The sequence below is a fragment of the Artemia sp. Qi Xiang Cuo genome, chromosome 4 (genome assembly GCF_049724085.1).
Source record: "Artemia sp. Qi Xiang Cuo chromosome 4, ASM4972408v1, whole genome shotgun sequence".
NCBI lineage: Eukaryota > Metazoa > Arthropoda > Branchiopoda > Anostraca > Artemiidae > Artemia > Artemia sp. Qi Xiang Cuo.
Genome location: NC_142797.1, coordinates 6,266,765 through 6,287,882, shown reverse-complemented (window position 1 = coordinate 6,287,882; position 21,118 = coordinate 6,266,765). Strand labels below are relative to the sequence as shown.

At 34.7% G+C, this 21,118-nt stretch overlaps 1 protein-coding gene across 2 annotated transcripts in view; it reads left to right on the top strand.

The window, feature by feature from the left end:
• Positions 1-20,066, top strand: part of BORCS5 (BLOC-1 related complex subunit 5) — an 87,282-nt gene extending 67,216 nt beyond the window's left edge. For both annotated transcript variants that reach the window (XM_089087378.1, XM_089087380.1), the window contains exons 4-5: positions 6,916-7,104; positions 18,972-20,066. In XM_089087378.1, the coding sequence (XP_088943504.1) occupies positions 6,916-7,104; positions 18,972-19,187 (405 nt within the window). In that variant the 3' untranslated portion in view covers positions 19,188-20,066. The remainder of the gene's footprint in view (positions 1-6,915; positions 7,105-18,971) is intronic.
• Positions 20,067-21,118: the final 1,052 nt, after the last annotated feature.

Here is a 21,118-nt window from a genome sequence, read left to right as displayed (position 1 = left end):
TGACTGGGATGCATCAAATATATCCAAGATAACTACTTTCAAACAAATAAAACAGATAATCTTTGTTGGATTCAATTTCAAAGATACTTCACGAATGACCCGCCAACTCTAGATTGTTAAATTTTAAAGAATAAAAACCAACTCTGTGGGTCTTCCTAAGCAGGGAATCAGAAAACTCTTACCTTTAAAAAAAACCTGGAAAATTGTTTCGTGATATTACTTTACAGTTTTGAATTTTGCACCATTTTCAACGATGAAAAAACATTATCAAGCAAAGAAGCTGTAATTATAGTTACATGACTTGGAACACATGCAGAAGGTAATGATCCACAACCAGGCATAGCTGACTGAAAATTACAGGACGAGGATGACCACCAGTCATAAAAATGAAGGTTGAAGTCAACCGAAATTACAAGTTCATAAGAATGACATCTGGTTGCATTAAAAACTCGTCAAGAATCGGAAAGAAAGATGGAATAGAACCATTTAGAGACCGGCGTATATTACGTATTGACAATTAGAGTTATAATTTGGGTTTTAATATGAATAAACATGGATTAAAAATTGCATCTTCGTTGACAGATACATCAGATGAAGTACGCGATTATAGCCGAAAGGTGCCAAAAGATGCTAGCGTGCCAATACTTGCGGTAGATCACAATTCTTATTTTAAGATAAAAGCGGCCTTAAAAAAAGAAAAAAAATCATATCCTGTATCTGAAAATCTTTCTTTTAGGGAAGACCCTACCGGCCTTACCTGGGGATATTTTCTTAGCGACGGCCTTTACCGATCCATTGAAGGAAGTTGGTCCCATCCACTTCGCCCGTATGGACATGGTTATGGATGAATTTAAAAAACTTTTTCCACAAAATAGGTTTTTCAAAGAAAAGTAAAGAGCCCCTTTAAGCCAAAAATTAGCAGAAATAAAGTCAAATAAACTTCCAAACGTAAAGCTACCGCAAATCACCATCAATAAATAAATGAAACCCAAAAACAAACAGAAATTACAATAATTAACCAAGTCAAACTCAAAACGAGCAGAAATTAACATAAGTTGGGCGCAAAACCCCTATGCCTTCCAAGTCCAGAACAAAATTTGCACTTAACGGAAAAAATTTTAATGTTTTTACTTTTATAACTTTAATAAATCAAATAATATTAACACTTAAATTACTAAATTTCCGTATATGTATACTAAACTGACAATGCAAATTCATTTGTATTTTCAGAAAAGAGCAAATTCTTTTCTGGGCTTGGGAAGGCATAGGGGTTTTGCGCCCAACTTATGTTAATTTCTGCTCATTTTGAGTTTGACTTGGTTAATTAGTGTAATTTTTTCTTGTTTTGGGTTTCATTTATTTATCTCATTTATTTCATTTATGTGGTAGTTTCACACTTGGTAGATTATTTGATTTTATTTTTGCTCATTTTTGGTTAAATGAAGTTCTTTACTTTTCTTTGAAAAACTTATTTTGTGGAAAAAGTTTTTTAAATTAATTTCTGTACGTTTTATATTGACATAGCCTAGTCTTTTGAGGGAAAAAGAAAATAATACTTTAAATAAATAAGGGGGATTACTACTACTACTACTACTAAAAACTCACCACAGCACCAAGCCACCTGAGGCCAACACAGCTACGCACACTCCTCCATCCCAATCTACTCAAAGCCTCCCTTTTTACACCCGCCCACGAAGTTCCCATTTCCTTTAAATCTTTCTTTATGACGTCCTCCCACCCCAAATGGGGGCGACCTGCTTTCCGTTAGCCCTAGATGGTTGGCCGAAAAGAACAATCTTCGGCAATCTGTCATCCTTCATCCGCACAACGTGCCCTGGCCACCTCAACCTTTCTTTTCCTTTCAACCTCGTATTATAGCCCTAGAGAGCGGTATTGAACCACATTTTTCGTATAGCCTATTGTTTGAAATACGGTCAGTCAGCCGGGTACCCAGAACAATCCTTAAGCAATTTCTCTGGAAAGCATCTAGCAAATCTTCACCCGCTTTTCGGAGCGTCCATGCTTCAGAGCCATATTTGACCACTGTCATCACTGTAGCTTCTAATATTCTAATCTTGGTTTAGAGACTTATCTTCCTATTCTTCCAGACTTTTTTTAACTGTGAAAAAACACCCTGAGCCTTGGCTGTTCTATTTTTAACATTTTCACTGCTCCCACCATCTTTACTAATAATACTACCAAGGTAAGTGAAGCTGCCCACCTGATCAATTTTTTCATTACCCAAAGTCACCTTTTCATCTTCACTTATTCCTAGCCTTAGGAACTTAGTCTTCTTAAAATTAATTTTTAAACCTATTCTAGTATCCTGAACTCGTTAAACTTCTTAAACTTCATTCATATTGCTCACACGTTTATCTAGAATTGCTTAAATCATCAGCGTAACGCCTCCTAGCAGGACTAATTTATTCCCATTTGAATTCGTGGTCTCCCATTGCCTTTCCTGTGCTCCTTAAAAAAAAGTCCATCAAAATAATCCATATAAAGGGGGATAGATAAAAACCCTGCTTAACTCCTGAATAAATACAAACCCAGCTGCTTACCTCATTTCCTACCTTAACCGCAGCAGTGTTATTCTCGTACCTAGCACTAATCACTTTAATGTATTTGTCTGGTATACCATACAAGGATAAAACCTTTACTAAAGCTCTTCTATTCAAGTGCCTCGTTCAAGTGCACATTTGTCTCAATTGCTGGATTTTTTTTTTTTTTTTTATTATTTTTTTTTTTTGCCAAGTAATTACCTCTTAAACATAATATTACTAAGTAATTTACTACCTACAGAGACCAGACTAATGCCTCGATAATTACCAACCTCACTTTTATCACCTTTCTTATAAAGTGGCTTAATTAAAGTTTTCCTAAAATCGTTAGGTACTTCCCCTTTTTCAAAAATCATATTCATAATCTTCAGTAACTTATTTCTAACCTTAGAGCCACCATATTTACGAAACTCATTTATCACACTATCAGCACCTGGAACCTTATTATTTTTTAATCCTTTTAGTACTGTTGCTACTTCCTCCTCACAAAACAAATCTTCCTTCACATCCAAGGTATCACAAACTTTTTCATTTTCCTCTATTTTTTTTCCTGTAACTCTTGCTCTGTTAAGCAAGTTCTCAAAATGTTCGGCCCATCTCTCTTTAGTTTTTTCCTTATCGCTAATTGCGACCCCATTACTATCTTTAACTGGGCCAAGTCTGAATTGACTACTCCCTCTCAATTTGTTAACGTGCCAGTACAATATTTCACTATTATGCCGTCTAGCTGTATCTTCCAGATCCTCGGCAATTTTATCCATGGCCTCCACTTCACACCTCCTTAGGTCATATTTTAATGCTTTCTCCACTTTCTTTACATTCCTTTTGTTTTCACATGATCTATCACTCAGATAATTCTTGTACAAGTCCTTTCTCCTTTCTATTAAACATAAAGCTTTTTACTATTATTCTTAGCTGCAGTTCTAGCTTTCTTCCCTAATACACCTTCAGCAAATACACCTAATTTCAATTTCCAATCGAATGAGCCCTTTTGGAAACGACAACGCTTTCTATAAACACTTTATATGCCCCCAGGGCATCAATTACAACCCTTACCTTAAGGTCTGTTAGGGTGGTTGCCATCCTCTAAGACCAAATTTCCAGAACTTTCAACTGCGTTAAACAAAATGGCTATCTTGAAATTTTGATTGGATGCGTTTTGGGAAAAGGTGGGCGTGAGAGGGGCGGTAGTCGCTCACCAATCACTTTCAACTATTAAAAAGGACCCTAACACTTTCTATTTCCAACCAAATGAGCCCTTTTGAATTTCTTGCGACAAAACTTTCAATAAAAACCCTATATGCCCCAGGGCATAGCTTACAACCCTTGCCCTGATTGCTGGGAGGGTGTCATTCTCAAAGACATAATTTCCTGAACTCTCTACTATGTTGAACAAAATGGCTATCTGAAAGTTTTGATTGGGTATGTTTGGAGGAATGGTGGGCGTGAGAGGGGGGTTATTTACCCTCCAATCACTTTCGACTGTTACAAAGGACACTAGCCCTCATTTCGAATTCAACGAGCCCCTTTTGAAGTTTATACAACACCTCTTTCTATAAAAACCTTATATGCCCCCAGGGCAGAACTTATACAACCTTTGCCTAGGGGGCTCTGGGGGGTTTGTCATCCTTAAATTCATAATTTCCAGAACTTTCAACTACGTTGAACAAAATGGCTATCTCTAAACTTTGATTGAATATTTTTGGGGAAATAATGGGTGTAAAAGGAGGTAAATTATTTTCCACTCACTTTCGACTATTAAAAAGGGCAATTTCAATTTCCAATCAAATGAGCCCTTTTTGAAATTTCCATAACAACTTTCTATATAAACTTTATATGCCCCCAGGGCATAACTTACAACCCTTGCACTGAGGGCTCTGAGGGGGTTATCATCCTAAAAGACCTAATTTCCAGAACTTTCAATTACGTTGAACAAAATGGATATCTCAGAATTTGGATTGGATATGTTTAGGAAAATGGTGGGCGTGAGAGGGGCATTAGTCGCTCTCCAATCACTTTCAACTATTAAATAAGGCACTAGCCCTTTCAATTTCCAATTGAATGAGCCCTTTTGAAGTTTCTACGCTTTCAATAAAAGCCTTATATGTCCCCTGGACATAACTTAAATAATTTATTAGACCACACTGCTCTCCAATCACTTTCAACTATTAAAAAAGGCACTATCCCTTTCAATTTCCAATTGAATGAGCTCTTGAAGTTTCTACGACAGGGCTTTCAATAAAAACTTTATATGCCCCAGGGCATAACTTACAACCCTTGCACTGAGGGCTCTGAGGGGGTTATCATCCTAAAAGACCTGATTTCCAGAACTTTCAACTACGTTGAACAAAATGCATATCTCAAAATTTTATTTCGATGTGTTTGGGAAAATGGTGGGCGTGAGAGGGGCGTTAGTCGCTATCCAATTGCTTTCAATTATTAAAAAAGGCACTATCCCTTTCAATTTCCAATTGAATGAGCCCTTTGGATGTTTCTACGACAACGCTTTCAATAAAAACTTTATATACTCAAGCGCATAACTTACAACCCTTGCCCTGAGGGCTGTGGGGGAGGGGGTGTCATCCTTAAAGACCTAATTTCCAAAACTCTTCAATAAGTTTAATAAAAAGGCAATCTTAAATATTTCTTTGGATGTGTTTAGAGAAAAGGCGGGCATGAGGGGGGGGTGAGTTGCCCTCAAATCACTTTCGACTATTAAAAAGGGCACTATTCCTTTCAATTTCCAATCAAATGACCCATTTCTCAAGTTTCTACGACAAAGATTTCCATAAAAACCTTATATACCCCCAGGGCATAACTTATAATCCTTGCCCTAAGGGTTGTGGGGGAGTGTCCTCCTCAAAAATATGTTTTCTATCTGGAAATCAACTACGCTGAACAAAAAGTCTACCTCAAAGTGTATGTTGGATGCGCGTGGGGAAATTATTGGTGTGGGGGGGGGGCTAGTTGCCCTCCAAACAATTCCGACTATTAAAAAGTGCATTAGCCCATTGAATTTCCATTCGAATGAGCTTTTTTTGAAGTTTATATGACAACGCCTTCTTTAAAAACCTTATATGCCCCCAGGGCTTAACTTAAAACCCTTGCCCTGAGGGCTGTGGGGGAGTTTCCTCCTCAAAAACATATTTTCTATCTGAAAATCAAATACGCTGAACAAAATGGCAATCACAAAATTTTGATTGGTTGTGTCTCGGGGAATGATGGGCGTGGGGGGGGCTACTTGCCCTCCAATCACTTTTGAGTATTAAAAAGGGCACTAGCCTTTTGAATTTCCAATCGAATAAGCTTTTTTTGAAGTTTCTACGACAACGCCTTCTATAAAAACCTTATATGCCTCCAGTGCATTACTTAAAACCCTTGCTTTGAGGGTTGTGGGGGAGTGTCCTCCTCAAAAACATATTTTATATCTGAAAATCAACTACGTTGAACAAAATTGCGATCTCAAAATTGTTATTGGATGTGTTTGGGGGAATGATGGGCGTGGGGGGGGGGCTTGTTGCCTTCCAATCACTTTCGACTATTAAAAAGGGCACTAGCCCTTTGAATTTCCAATCGAATGAGCCTTTTTTGAAGTTTCTACGGCAGCGCCTTCTATAAAAACCTTATATACCCCCGGGGCATAACTTAAAATCCTTGCCCAGGGGGCTGTGGGGGATTTTCCTCCTCTAAAACATATTTTCTATCTGGAAATCAACTACGCTGATCAAAATGGCTATCTCAAAATTTTGATTGGGTGTGTTTGGGGGAATGATAGGTGTGGGGGGGGGAGGGGGGCTAGTTGCCCTCCAATCACTTTTGACTATTAAAAAGGGCACTAGCCACTCCAATTTCCAATCGAATGAGCCCTTTTTAAAATTCTACGACAATTCCTTCGATGCGAAGTGCCCGGGTATGGAGAAAAAAAACCTAAAACACATTGTGCCCACATCGTTCTTTACTTAGGCGGCGCTAGCGCGCTGCCTATGATAGAATGTCTGATTTTTAAAGAAGGTCGTACATTCACTACAATTATTCTAACTTTTAATACTTTATTTGTTTATATTAACTTATCACTATTGTTTTGTGAGAACAACTTCAATTTATCAAATTTATTTTTGTTTATACAAGTTCCTTCTATATCTATGAAGGTTAATTCAATTTATTGATATTATCATATCGATAAAACCGGATTATTGATACTAATTTACCAGGAAATTAATTTATTTGGGAAATCAAGTTTGATTTATTGTTTTGGATCACTCAAATCAAGAACTTTTAAACTTTTAAACAGTTATATTGGGATCATATTATTGTAGTGGATAGTTCTTTTCGTTTGTACTTACCTTTATTTCAGGCGCTACCTCTATTACTGCCTGTTATAAAATCTTCCATATCATCAACATACTCTCGAGATAATGAAATTATGCATTCCTTGGATACTCCAGCATGGCAAAAGATAGCTTTGTCGTTGGAGGCTACATTAAGAAAATCTGCAGCCGAAATTGCTTGCGAACAGCAACGATTAGGGTTGAAAATTCGACAGGTTAGTTGGAAACGCTGTTTTTCTGTGTTTTTTGTTTATTTTTGAAGTTTATTTTGTTCTAATTCTAATGATCTTGTGTCTTTAATTCTGAAATTGATAACGGACTGCAATGATTAGGGACAAAATTAGATAGGTTAGTTGATAATACTGTTTTTTGCGGTTTTCGTTTATGAAAACGTTTTTTTTTTCTCATTGTAATGGTTTCATATCTTTAAATTAATCTGAAACTGCGAGCAGACAACAATGATTAGCGATAATAATTTGGCAGGCTAGTTGGCAACACTGTTTTTCTGCGGTTTTCGTTTATGCATACATTTTCGTCACACACAAAGTCCCAATTTTTTGAAGACTTTTCTCGTCTTTCGTTTCAAGTCTCGTTTCTAACCTATATTTAAAAAGGAATAAGGATTCTTCATCCACAAAGTCCATAATTTGTTTCAATACACCTCTTGTTTCTCGTTTCAAGCTCTTGTTTCTAACTTGTATGTAACAACGGATTAGGGCTGGTCACCCACAAAGTCCCTATTTTTTGAAGACTTCTTTCGTTTTTCGTTTCAAACTATCGTTTCTAACTTGTATCTAAAAAGGAGTAAGGGCTCTTCATCCGCAAAGTCCCATTTTTTTTTTTCAAGACGTCTCTTGTTTCTCGGTTCAAGCTCTTGTTTCTAGCTTGTATGTGATAACAGATTAGGGTTGGTCATGCACAAAGTGTTAATTTATTGGGGACTTTGGGGGTTTATCGTTTCGGGTTCTCATTTCGAACTTGTATGTAACAAGGGATAAGGGTTCGTTTTCCACAATTTCCCAATAATTTTGAAGACATCTCTCTTTTCTTGTTTTAACCTGTCGTTTTTTAACTTGTATTAAATAATGGAAACAAGTTTTTTTTAGCTGAAAGTAAGGAGCAACACCAAAACTTAAAACGTACAGAAATTATTAAGTATATGAGGGGAGTGGCCTCCTCCTTAATACCTTGGTGTTTGTGCTAAAGTTTTTTTTTCGGAACTTTTAAAAAGGCTTATTATACTAATTAAACGGCCATTGTGTTTCAGGAGCCGTTCTTAAAGGATTGGGACAAAAAGTCAAACTTTAGCGTAAAGAGTGAGATATTGAGGTGGGGTCAATCCCCCTCATATACGTAATAATCTCTGGTCGTTTTTAGTTTTTGTATTGGTCATTACTTTCAGTTGAAAAAAAGTCGTTTGTTTCATTTAATTTCTGATTATTTTTAAAATATGCCGGGAAATCCGGTTCCCCCTCCATGGAAAATTCCTTCCCTCCACGGAAAGTCCCTCCATGGAAAGTTCTTCCCGTGCAAAATACCCCCGCCTGAAAATTCCTCCCAGTTAATTCTATTCTAGCTGAAAATTTCCCCAGAAAAATTTTCTAATTTTACATTTAAATAGGAATAAGGGTTCTTAATCCACAAAGTTCCAATTTTTTTCAAGGCATCTCTTGTTTCTCGTTTCAAGCTCCTGTGTCTAAGTTGTATGTAACAACGGATTAGGGCTGGTCACCCACAAACTCCCAATTTTTGTTAAGATCTCTCTCGTTTCTCATTTCATCTCATTAATTAAAGTTTACTAGTTTTTTTCAGCTGAAAGTAAGGAGAAAGTAAGCATTCTAGCTATAAATTTCCCCAGGAAAATTTCTTGCAGACAATTCCGGGTGAGAAATTTTTCTTAGCGCACTTTCATTTGAAAAAAGAATTTAATTTCTGTTTGTTTTAAAATCATCCTGGAAATTGCTTACTCCGTGGAAAAGTTCTCCCGCAAATACCCTCCACCCCCTACTAGAAAGTTGCACCCATAGAAAATTCCCTAATGGAGAATTTCTCCCGTGAAAAATCTCCGCCCCTTTGGAAAGATACTTTAGACAATCCCAACCCGCTAAAAATTTTCCCCCTGACAATTGAAAATTTTCCCCCCTGAACATGTATCTTCACGAATCCGTAATATTTTTCTGGCAAAAAAATACAAAATTGCAGATGGGAGTTTGAAACTTCTACAGTCGGGTTCTCAGATACGGTGAATCTGATGGTGTGTTTATCATTAGGGTTCATTGGCTTTTAGGGGGTGTTTTCCCCCTGTTTTGAAATCAGGCAAATTTTACCAGGGTCGTAGCTTTTTATGAGTAACGCTTAACTTGACGAATCTCATACATTTAGAATCAACATAATAAGCCAATTCCTTTTATATATATTTTGATGTCAAAATTCCATTTTTAGAATTTCTGTTACTATTGAGCCGCGTCACTCCTTACCCATAGTGCGTTGTCACGCAGTTTAATGTAACAACAGGTAAGTGGTTGCCATCCACAAATTCCTAATTTGTTTTCAATACACCTAACATACTTCTTCGAAGTTTACCATTTCATGGTTGCAGCGGTAGTTGCAACCTAGTAAAGAGTGAACAACAGCCCATAGTAACCAAAAGTTGAAAAAAGAGTTTAGAAAAAAACTGCCTAGTGAAAAAAAAAATTGCCATCTGACACTGATTCAGGAATGGTAACTTTTATTTCTGTTCGTTATAAAAATAAAAGTTTAGTGCGAAAAGAAATTTATGGTAATCTCGAAAAAAAGCCTGAAACCCCTGGAAAATGGCGTCAGATCAAAATGAAAAGTGTATAATTGGAATCAGCATAGTTGAAAACCTTGTTCAGGGACAGTCCCCAACATTGAACAACAAGGAAAATCACTTTTTTGCACGGGTAGCACTGATCTGTCTTCCGTTTTTTTGTATTTTTTCCAGGCCTAGCGGTTTACCAGAACATCATAGAGAGATGGTTAATAGCTCATTCAAAAGCTATTTCTGAATTCACGTGCTTTTCATAAATTCCACCATCTGCAAATGCAATATGGCACAAAAATGGCACATAATTTGCCATTTCTCAAGGAGTGGGTCTAGCGGGCTACAAAAGACAGATGTTTAATAGCTCACATAAAATTTACTTTTCATATCTATAACTTCCACCACCTGCAAGTGCTAAATGACATTAAAAATGACACTATTGATGCCATGCCTAAAGTGGAAAAGCTAAGGGCTAGTGATCTGTCAGAACTTCTTAGAGAGATGTTTAATGGCTGATTTGAAAGCTGTTGCTCATATCAACATGCTTTTAATCGGGTTTGCCATCCATAAGTGTCAAATTGCACAATAAACGGCACTTTTGGTGCCATGTCTCAAGTGGAAAAGCTGGGGCTAGTGGGCTACTAGTACTTTTAAGAGTGACGTTTAATGGCTCATTTGATAGCTATTGCTCTATCTACGTGATGTTTACCAATTCTACCATCCGTAAGTGGAGAACGATAAAAACAATACTTTTGATGTCACTTCTTAAGTAGAAAAGCTTGGAACTATAAAACGAAATCATCATTGTAATAATTATGGTCGAAAACCCGTAATTGGAGGTTTGCAAGAACAACTCTCGTAAGTTCTTCCTGCAAGCCCCTTAATAAGCTACGCAATTAAGGTACAAGCACTAATATATTAAATCACGTTATTAGAGGTGTGATTCTGTTGGTAAATCGTTCGACTTCAAAATAGAAAGTCTTGCGTTCGATTCCTTACTGGGTGTTTTTTTTTTTTCAGTTATAGTTTTCTCCCTTCTATACGGTCATTTTCAGATAATTTCACTGTTTTTGTAAATGTGATGCCCTCATTTTTTTAAAGCTTGTTCCAGGAAGGTATTTGTTCAAGAATTTTGATTCAAAAGAGAGTAGAGGTCATCCAGTTCATAGTTTGCAACGACATTCTGAGCAGATCTCTAAATTCATATCCCAACGAATGGCGTAATTTTGTCAAAATCCTGTGAAGGAGGGGTTAAAGTTGGAGCCAAGTTTCCCAAATCAAGTGAAAATGACAGAGAAAACTGAAAAACTAGCCGTATAGTAATAAAAAAGGTAAAGATGTACTAAATAAAACTGACCTGTCTCAGTGGATGCTTGAATTCTGCATGCTTATCTTAATTTTGACAACATTTTTGGAGAAACTAAATTTTAGCTGGAAAGGGGGGCAAACTGGCGTTGGAGGAAAACTGAGGTCTGGGAGGGTAAGTTTTCCCTCTGCCCCATAAAAAATTACGCCCCTGGCCCCAACCCCTTGTCACTAAGGGGTTGGAGAAGTGTAAGCATGTGGTTCTGGAACCACTCAATGTTGTAAATTAAAAGAAAGGTTACTTATTGTTATACTTACTTATTTAAATTATTTACTTGACAATTCCACCGGAATATTCTCTCCATATGTTAGATTGTGCATCCAAAGAGGAAGAAAGACAAACGAAAACAGTTCTGTAGGAGAATTCAGGTAATCCTCCCCAAAATTTTTGAAATGAAATCAAACTTAGTTTGTAATACCATTTATCGTACCTACACAAGGAATGATCTTTTTCTGAACTTTCCGTCCATTTCTGAGTAATCAGTGGCTTATTATTAAGGGACCGGTCAAAAAAATCCCTAAGCCTAAAGGCACATTTCTGTTGAGCTAGCAAAATTTTTCGTAAGTTTGTCGATATACAAAACCTGTCCGCTCAGTTAACCTTTTGTGTCGAAGCTACTCGCCTGGAGCTACTTTCTTAAGTGTGACTAAATTTAATTTTATAAAACAAAGGATTAAAGATCTGTTTCTTCTTTTGTATTTTTTTCTTTTCAGAAAGAAACAACACTATGTTTTTTTCCCTACTCTAAACTTATTTTATCCTTAAATTCTTGTACGGCTTCTTATTTCAGCCCCTTAATAAGGGTTGAGGTGTCTTATCTCCCTTAGATTGGAGGTGATTAGAAATTTATATAAATAAATAAATTTTCAACTGAAACTAAGGACCAACATTAAAACTTAAAGCGAACATAAATTATTCCGTATAAATAAGATAGATCATAGCACTGTTACTTATAAATTAAATATTAATCATAAACGAGGTAAGATTTGTTCAAAAAAACTAAATTTTTCCGAGGGAAGTTAAGAGTAAAATTGAAACTTAAACCGAACAAAAATTATTATGTCCCAGCCTATCTAACATATATCAATAAAACTAATGCAAATAAATCAACTGATGGTATTTCCCTATGTTTTTAGGATTACAGAAAACTAGAGTTTTACTGAAAACACAAAAGCCAAGTATAAAAACAAGAATATTCATTTAAGAGTCAAAAGTAAATACGTAGCCTCACAACAACAAACTAATCTATAACGCTTTTCATAGTCCTACAGGAGCTATGATATCAGTAACTTTCAGTATAGAATTAAAATTCTCTTAAAAACTTAGGCATAAAAATAACACGTTTAAAGTGATTACACAGTATATAAAATAACCAATTGATTCATCAGGTAACATCTTGGTCTCACCTAGTATTACTCGAAATAAAGAAAATATCAACCGTAATATGAACTCTGGAAATTCAGTTATTTCTCTCTTTAAAACGGAGGAGTTTAAGTTGTGATACAAATTTTAAAGCGAGTTTTTCATCCTAATGCTAATAAGATTCCCTCTCTTCGAACTTGTCTGCAAAATAATCATGAAATGTTCTTTTCAGATCCGAAACAACATTCAATCATTGAACTGAGCTCATTGTGTAGAAGTGATGCCAAATTAAACGAAAAAAAAAATAAACAAAACAACAATCTAAAAATGCTTTACTTTTATACTGTTAAAATTGTCCTTAAAAGGTTTACTTTTACCGTACCAAAACTCCTATATTAATTTGTGTTACATAGGGAAACCTAGGGAAATATCACCAGCTGATTTAATTCCATTAGTTTTATTGATATGTTAGATAGGCTGGGAAGGAATAATTTTTGTTCATTTTTGTCTCAACTTCGCCCTTTACTTCCCTTGGATAAACTTTGCAATTTAAAATAAATTTATAACGTTGGAAGTAGAGAAAAGTTCATTGATAGCTGGCGAGTTTCACGATGCGAGAACGATATTTTATTTTATCTATTCAGTTATAGGCAGAACCTCAGGGAAAGTTTGTACATTATTAGCATAATTAATTTAAAAAAAAACAAAGTTTTTCTGAGGGAAGTAAAGATCGAAGTTGAAAATTAAAACGAAAAAAAATTATTACTTCGCAGCCTATCTAACATATATTAATAAAACTAGTACAAATAAACCAACTGATTATTTTTCCCTATGCTTTTAGGATTAAAAAAACTAGCCCTTTACTGAAAACACAAAATAATATTGGAGTTTCGGTACAGTTAAAGCAAACCAATTAAGGTCACTATTTATAGAATCAAAATATTATCAATCCCTTTTAGGATCAATTCCTTTTAAGATAAAGCAACAATCCATTTTAGGATTTAACTTTATTTTATTTTACGTTTAATTTGGTATCACTTCTGCACAATGGCTTAGTTCAATGACTTAGTTCAATGGCTCTCGTTTTGGTTCTGAAAAGGACAATCTGTCATGATTAGTTAGTATGCAAGTTCGAAGTAAGGCCATCTTGATAGCATTAGGACTATAGACGAGCTTTAGAATTTGTATCATAGCTTGAAATTCATTCTTGTATAGAGAGAAATAATCGGATTTCCAGAGTTCGTATTATGTCTTATGTGATCTCCATTTCAAGTGATACTAAAGCTCATTTCTTACAATTTAAGACTGTATATTACCCACTATTGGTATTATAGCTGGTGAGAGCAAAATGCTGCTTGATAAATCAATCCAATATTTCTGTATGCTGTTCAATTACTTTGCGTCTATTAAAAAATATTTAGTTTTACGCTTATGTTTTTAAGATAATTTAATTGTATACTGAAAGTTACCAATATCACAACTGGTGTAAGACTTTGGAAAGCTATATAGATTCGTTTAGCGTTGTCAGGCTGCATACTCACTTTCGACTCTTAAATCAATAATCCTGTTTTTATACCTGACTTTTGTGTTTTCAGTAAAGCGCTTGTTTTATATAATCCTAAAAGCATAGGGAAACACAATTAGTTGGTTTATTTGTACTAATTTTATTAATATATGTTAGATAGGCTGTGAAGTAATAATTTTTGTTCGTTTTAAGTTTCGACTTCGCTCTTTACTTCCTTCGAAAAAACTTTGTTTTTTTAAATTAATCTTTGTTCGTTTTATCATTAAAATTTAATGTAGAAACAACACTGCCATGATCTCTCTTATTTATGCAGAATAATGTATGTTTGTTTTAAGTTTTAATGGAGCTCCCAAGTTTCAGTTGAAAATTTATTTTAATGTAGTTTCAATTATCACAAATCTAGAGGAGGCAAGACATCTATAAGAAGTACTGAAAACAACCATGACAGCTAGGAAAAACTTTCAGTCTATAACATGGAGTTCATCCATACTTCACAAAACAATACATGTTTTGCAGGAATGTTTGTTTTTCGATGAACAAAAAACTGTTTTTGCTCGGCCGACTTCCCCTGAAAAAGCCTTAATGAAGACAAGGCTTTATAAATCCCCTACTGACTAGCAGAAAATAGAAGACTACTGTAAAAAAAGAAAGCTGTTTAAGGGCTCATTTAACAGCTTATATTTATACCTAATCGCTTTTTATAAATTTGACTTGATAGCACATTCCCATAAAGTGCACTTTCGCTCGTTTCCTCCATTTTTTTTAATGAAAAAAGTATCTTTTCCAATGAAATGACCCAAAAAAGGTGTTTTTCGAAACCTAGGCAGGAGCAAAAAACTAAGGGGACAAGAACGTCCTTTCCCCTCAATTACCGCCGTTAGAACTAGCGCACAGGCTTTATCGCAGCGTCAAGTTTAAAGGGTCAATTCAAAGCTGTTGATCATTCAAACTCAGTTTTTGGTAGTTTTTCAGTTGAAAAGTATTTAGTCTTAGTTTATTTTTTTTTCGCAATAATCTTTTGCTTTTAAGATGAGTAAGCGATTTATGAAACTTACTAAGAGGGTCTGGAGTGGGAGTATAAATGAGGGGTATAATAAACCTCCAGTTAGGGGCTTTGGACCATAATTATTGCAATGTTTTTAGTGCTATATGGCACTTTTGGATTGTAAAATGGATAAAAAGCACGTAGATATGCGTAATAGGTTTAAATTGAGCGATTAAGCATCTCTCTGATATTTTGTTAGCACGCTAGGCCTGTTGAAAAAAAACAAAACAAAAAAAAAAACGGGAGACAGATCAGTTGTACCGATGAAAAAAGTGATTTTCCTTTTTGTTCAAGGAAGGGGAATGAAATTTCCCTGTACAAGGTTTTCGACCTTGCTGATTCCAATGGTAGACTTTTCACTTTGATCTGACACCATTTTCGATGGGTTTATTTGCCATAAATTTCTTTTTGCAATAAACTTTTACTTTACAGAAACTAACAAAAAATGTATTTAAAAGAAGCAATTCTAAAAGTTAAAAGATAATTTTTGTACATATATTTCTGCGTGTTCATGTTGCAGACAAGAAAGCTCAACTTGTTTCAAAGTAAAAATGTATTTCCTTATACCTTAAAGAACGTATATATAAGAAATAACTCTTGAATGAGCAATTAAGAATATCTTTATGATGTTCTGGTAGCCCGCTAGATATGTTTAAAAAAAAACAAAAATGGGAGACAGATCAGTGCTACTGATGCAAAAAAGTCATTTTCATTGTTGTTCAGGGAGGGGGACTGTAACTTCCCTGTACAAGGTTTTGACCACTTTGATTCCAATGGTACACTTTTCATTTTGATCTGATGCCATTTTCGCCGGGTTTGAGGCTTTTTTCGAAATCACTTTAAATTTCTTTTACTTTTAAGACAAACCGAAATAATAGTTAAGATTCCTGAGTCAGTGTTAGATGGCAATTTTTTTTCATCAGGCAGTTTTTTTCAAAACGCGTTTTAGCTTTTGGTTACTGTGGGCTGTGATTCACTCTTTACTAGGTTGCAGCTACTGCAGCAACCATGATACCTTGTCTGGACAGACTTTAAATATGAGCCTAGAAAATGCCTGAAAAAAAAAAACAGCGGATAACGATACACCTGATGCTATATATGGGATGCTAATACGTATGATACTGATTCGCGCGGTATCGATACGCCCGATTCCACATGGGGCCCTTCCCCAGGGACTGTGGAGGGCCATATCATCATCAAAACCATATATATTGGACCTTTGAACCATTTTAAACAAACTTGCTATCTCAAAATTTTTATAGGACTAGTTGGGAGGAGGGGGCCTGTAGGGAGGGGTGGGGGCTATTTGCCCTCCAATCTCTTAGGTCACTCAAAAAAGGCACTTACAAATTTAATTCCCTTTTGAATGAGCTATCACACACCTCTCTATGATGCTCTGGCCACCCCCTAGCCCTTCTAGAAAAAAAAGAAAGGAAAAAAAGGGAGACAGATCGGTGCTACCCCTGCAAAAAAGTCATTTTCCTTGGTGTTCAAGGTGGGGGACTGTAATTATCCTTCAAAAGGTTTCCGACCATGCTGATTCCAATGGTGTGCTTTTCGTTTCGATTTGACGCCATTTTTGAAAGGGGGTTTCAGGCTCTTTTTCGAGATCACTATAAAATTATTTTTGCCATAAAATTTTACTTCTAAGACTAACCGAAACAATAGTTACGATTTCTGATTCAGTGTCGAATGGCAATTTTTTCTCAATAGACAGTTTTTTTGAAACGCGTTTTTAAACTTTTGATTACTATGGGCTGTAGTTCGCTCTTTACTAGGTTGCAGCTGCCGCTGCAACCATGATTTACGTCACATTCTACTCTCGTATTGCTGGTTGATTCTACGTTGACAAAGTGACTGCAGAGGTTATCTAACATTACTGCCTATAGGCAATTACCTCATACAATCGAAGCGCACTACTGTTTTACTTCAAGTTTGTTATTAGATGATTTTTACGATGAGATGATTCGCTTTAAATTGGAATTGTTGAGCGATAATTTGACTAAAAGATATAGCAATGTCTTCACTTTCTATATTTGTTATATATCCGGTCATTTTTTTGGTAGAATTGTGGGGCTGCACCCTTCTAAATCCCTTGCTCTTTAAACTGAAGTCCCTATGAGCTTTGACAAACCGTTCATTCTAATTAAGCGGTCCTAATGTTTGTGAATTCTTTCTTAAAGAATCGAGAAAAAAGTCAGAATTAATCGTAAAGAAAGAGGGGCCGTAATCACAGTAGATGCAAGAGTGGTCCTAAGATAGATCCCTGAGGAACGCCGCAATTAGCTTCAAAAGGAGACAACACAATGCTATTAATAACAACCTGACTAAACCAACCGCAGAAAAACCCGTTAAACTAGTTCAAACAAGCACCCTTCACACTAAGCCGTTCTAAACGTTTAGTTAAAATTTTAATTAACTGTTAAAAGCCTTTCGGAAATCAACGTACACGGTCAGAGTAATATCACTATGCCGGAAGCAGGTATTCACAGTAGATGCAAAAGTGGTGCTAAGACAGATTCATGAGGAGTGCCACAATTACCTTCAAAAGGAGGCGACACAACGCTTTTAATAACAACCTGACTAGACCAGCGGCACAAAAAGCTGTTAAACCAGTTCAAACAAGCACCCTTCACAGTAAGGCGTTCTAAACGTTTAGTCAAAATTTTAAGTCAACTGTGTTAAAAGCCTTTCGGAAATCAACGAAAGCCTTTCGAAATCAGAGGAATTTCACTACGCCGGAAGCAGGTATTCACAGTGTCACTAATGTGATGAAGAAATAAAGTCTGATAGTTTCAATTGTTTTAGTGGAAACTTGCAGATCCACATATATATAATAAAAAATTAGGAAAAAATCAGCAATTCAGTTTTAGAGCGAAAGGACATATGGATGAAGTTATGCAGTTTTTGGTAGCAGTGGATGCCAAATTTAAAAAAGAGAAACGTTGGTAAAAAATTTAGCTATAAATAACTTAAAAATATATAGCACTAAGTAGCTTTGGAACATCTCCCTTTCTTTTGAAGGTATAGTTGTTTTTGGAAATCAACAGGTTGCTGATGTTTTAGTTTTTACGGGCAAAATAGTTTCCAAATTTTGCTAAATAGTTTCACGTTTGAATGTGGCAACATTGACGAAAGTGTTGTAATGCCCTAAAAATTCGTAGTTTTCAGTTTTTTTAAATAACCAAAGGAAAAAACAGAAACGTTTTATTTTAATGTTTTTGGCACTTCAATATGACAATTTGTCTTTGAAATTAAATCAGTCTATTACCTTTTAGTTTTCCTTTTAATTTATTAAATTAAATGAATTAATTGGATTAATTTATTTAAGGGTTTTAGTTTAATTTATTTCCTTTTTCTTTAATTAAAAAACTGTGGTTTTAGTTTTGAATGACCTAAGATGGGACCATTGGATCACAAATGTTTTTATTTCGACTTTCTTAGTATTTTAGTACGGCAGTTTTTTAGGCTATTTAAAAAAGTATAACTTCCTTTTTTCATTCTCATTACTTTAAATGTGATATTTTTGAAATTAAATCAGTCTATTAACTTTTAGCTTTCTTTTTAATTTGTTAAATTAATTAATGAGAGATATTTTTAATTAATTTATTTATTTAAGGGTCTCAGCTTAATTTATCCTTTTAATTTCCTTTTTTTGAATTAAAAATTGTGGTTTTAGTTTTGAATGACCTAAGATGGGTCCAGGTGATCACAAATGTTTTTATTTTGACTTTCTTAGTATTCTAATATGACAATTGTATAGGCTATTCAACAAATTATACCTTATAAGTAATCATACTAATACGACAATTTTATAGGCTATTCAACAAATTATACTTTAAGCGTGATTCTTTTGATCTTAAATCAGTTTAGTTGGTTTTTCTATTTTTTAGTTTCTTAATTCATTAATTGATCTCATTAAAGATTTTGATTTATTTCTTTTTAATTTACCACTTTATTCTTCCTTATATTTTAATAATCGCCTTATAATTTTTCCAGATTGATGAGACAATATCTTTACTGATGCATCAGTTTTCTGAACGCCAAAAAATGTATTCCCGTGCTGCTGAAAGATTCTCTCGTGTTGGTGAAATAAATCACTCCCTCTCCAAATGTGAAATGAATATCAAATACATTACAGAATTATCTAGTGAGTTAAATGCACTTTTACCGGATGATGAAAAGCTTGAACCATTGGTTTGGTCTAGTGGTTAAGCAGTGCCATATATTTTATGCTCTTATTTTGTTTTACATAAAAAAAATTGTTCGTTCTCCGTTTACCACAGAAGAGGTCTTCAAAATCCATATATTGCATGCTCTTATTTTTTATCTTCCTTGACCTAAAAACTTTTCGTTTTCCGTTTACCTTAAAATACGTCCCCCCCTTCATTTTTTTCGTTTTCCGTTTACCTTAGAAGAGGTCTCTCCCCTTCGTTTTCCTAACAGTACCTAAAACCTTCAACATCGTCCTCAAAAGTGTTCCCGCGATATTGCAGATATTCATTTTGTTGGCTTTACTGACACTGGAATAATATGGACTTAATGAGGCTGAAAATTACAGAATGTAGCCGAGAATATTGTGACTCTACGGTAAAATTAATTTTACTAAAAACTGACGAAAAATAGTCTTGCCATGCTAGGCTAGATGTTGAATCACCATTGAATTTACCATAAATAACCAGTTGTTTAGGATCAGTCACTTCGGACCGCTCCTTTTTAGATAACACATATTTAAAGTGAACTGTGGCCTTTATAGGCTGTACGAAAAATATGGTTCAATACCGCTCTCTAGGGCTATAATGAAAGAAAGGTTGAGGTGGCTAGGCCACGTTGTGTGGATGAAGGATGACAGATTGTTCTTTCCGGCCAACCGTCTAGGGCTAAACGGAAAGCAGGTCGTCCTCGTCTGGGTTGGAAGGACGTCAAAAAAAAAAGATTTAAAGGAAATGGGAACTTCATGGGAGGGTGTAAAAAGGGAGGCTTTGAATAGATTGGGATGGAAGACGAGGGTGCGTAGCTGTTTTGGCATCAGGCGGTTTAGTGCTGTGGTGAGTGAAAGCTCATTAGTTCAAAATGTTATTATAATTTTGTTAGTATTAGTAGTAGTAGTAAGGCCTTTATAAATCTTCATATATATATATATATATATATATATATATATATATATATATATATATATATATATATATATATATATATATATATATATATATATATATATATATATATATATATATATATATATATATATATATATATATATATATATATATATATATATATATATATATATATATATATAAATATATATATATATATATATATATATATATATATATATATATATATATATATATATATATATATATATATATATATATATATATATATATATATATATATATGTATATATATATATATATATATATATATATATATATATATATATATATATATATATATATATATATATATATATATATATATATATATATATATATATGGCCTTGTGACTTATGTGTAGTCATGACAAATACAGATCGTAGTGGAAATAGATCTCGTTGAACCGTACATCCAAGTTGGTCTTTGCTAAAGTCGAGCCTAACTAGAGAAATGTGAACTTCGTTTCCTGATTTTCCCCCAGCAACTGTGTTGTGTGTTGTTTTCCCCAGCCTTAACTGTGTTGTTAAATTGTTCAGTAACAATAAGCCGGGCTCCGTTACACATCCCTTGTGAAACATCAAATTACGCAAAAGTATAACTATTGTATTTTTCTGTATTTTTAAGTTATAGGGTGGTAGCTGCAGTATCAATTGAATTGAGGAATTCTGGAGTGAATTTGAATCCTTATTTTATTCATCTTTTACAGAATCGTAACATTTATAAGATATGTACTCTCCTGGGAGGTAATCGACAATTTCGCATTTATTTTACTAACTTCGTTGTCGATTGAAGGTAAAATAACGCAATCCTTCATTACATTGAAATTTTAGTATGATAGAAATTCTCCAAATACTTCCTCAATTAAATTACCACTGAAAATTATATATTCTGGTAATTGGATTTCCCTAAAGTCATTTTTGGGAAGATTTTCATTTCCCAGGTCTAGGATGTATTTTGGAAATGCTTCCTGCTCAGGATCGACC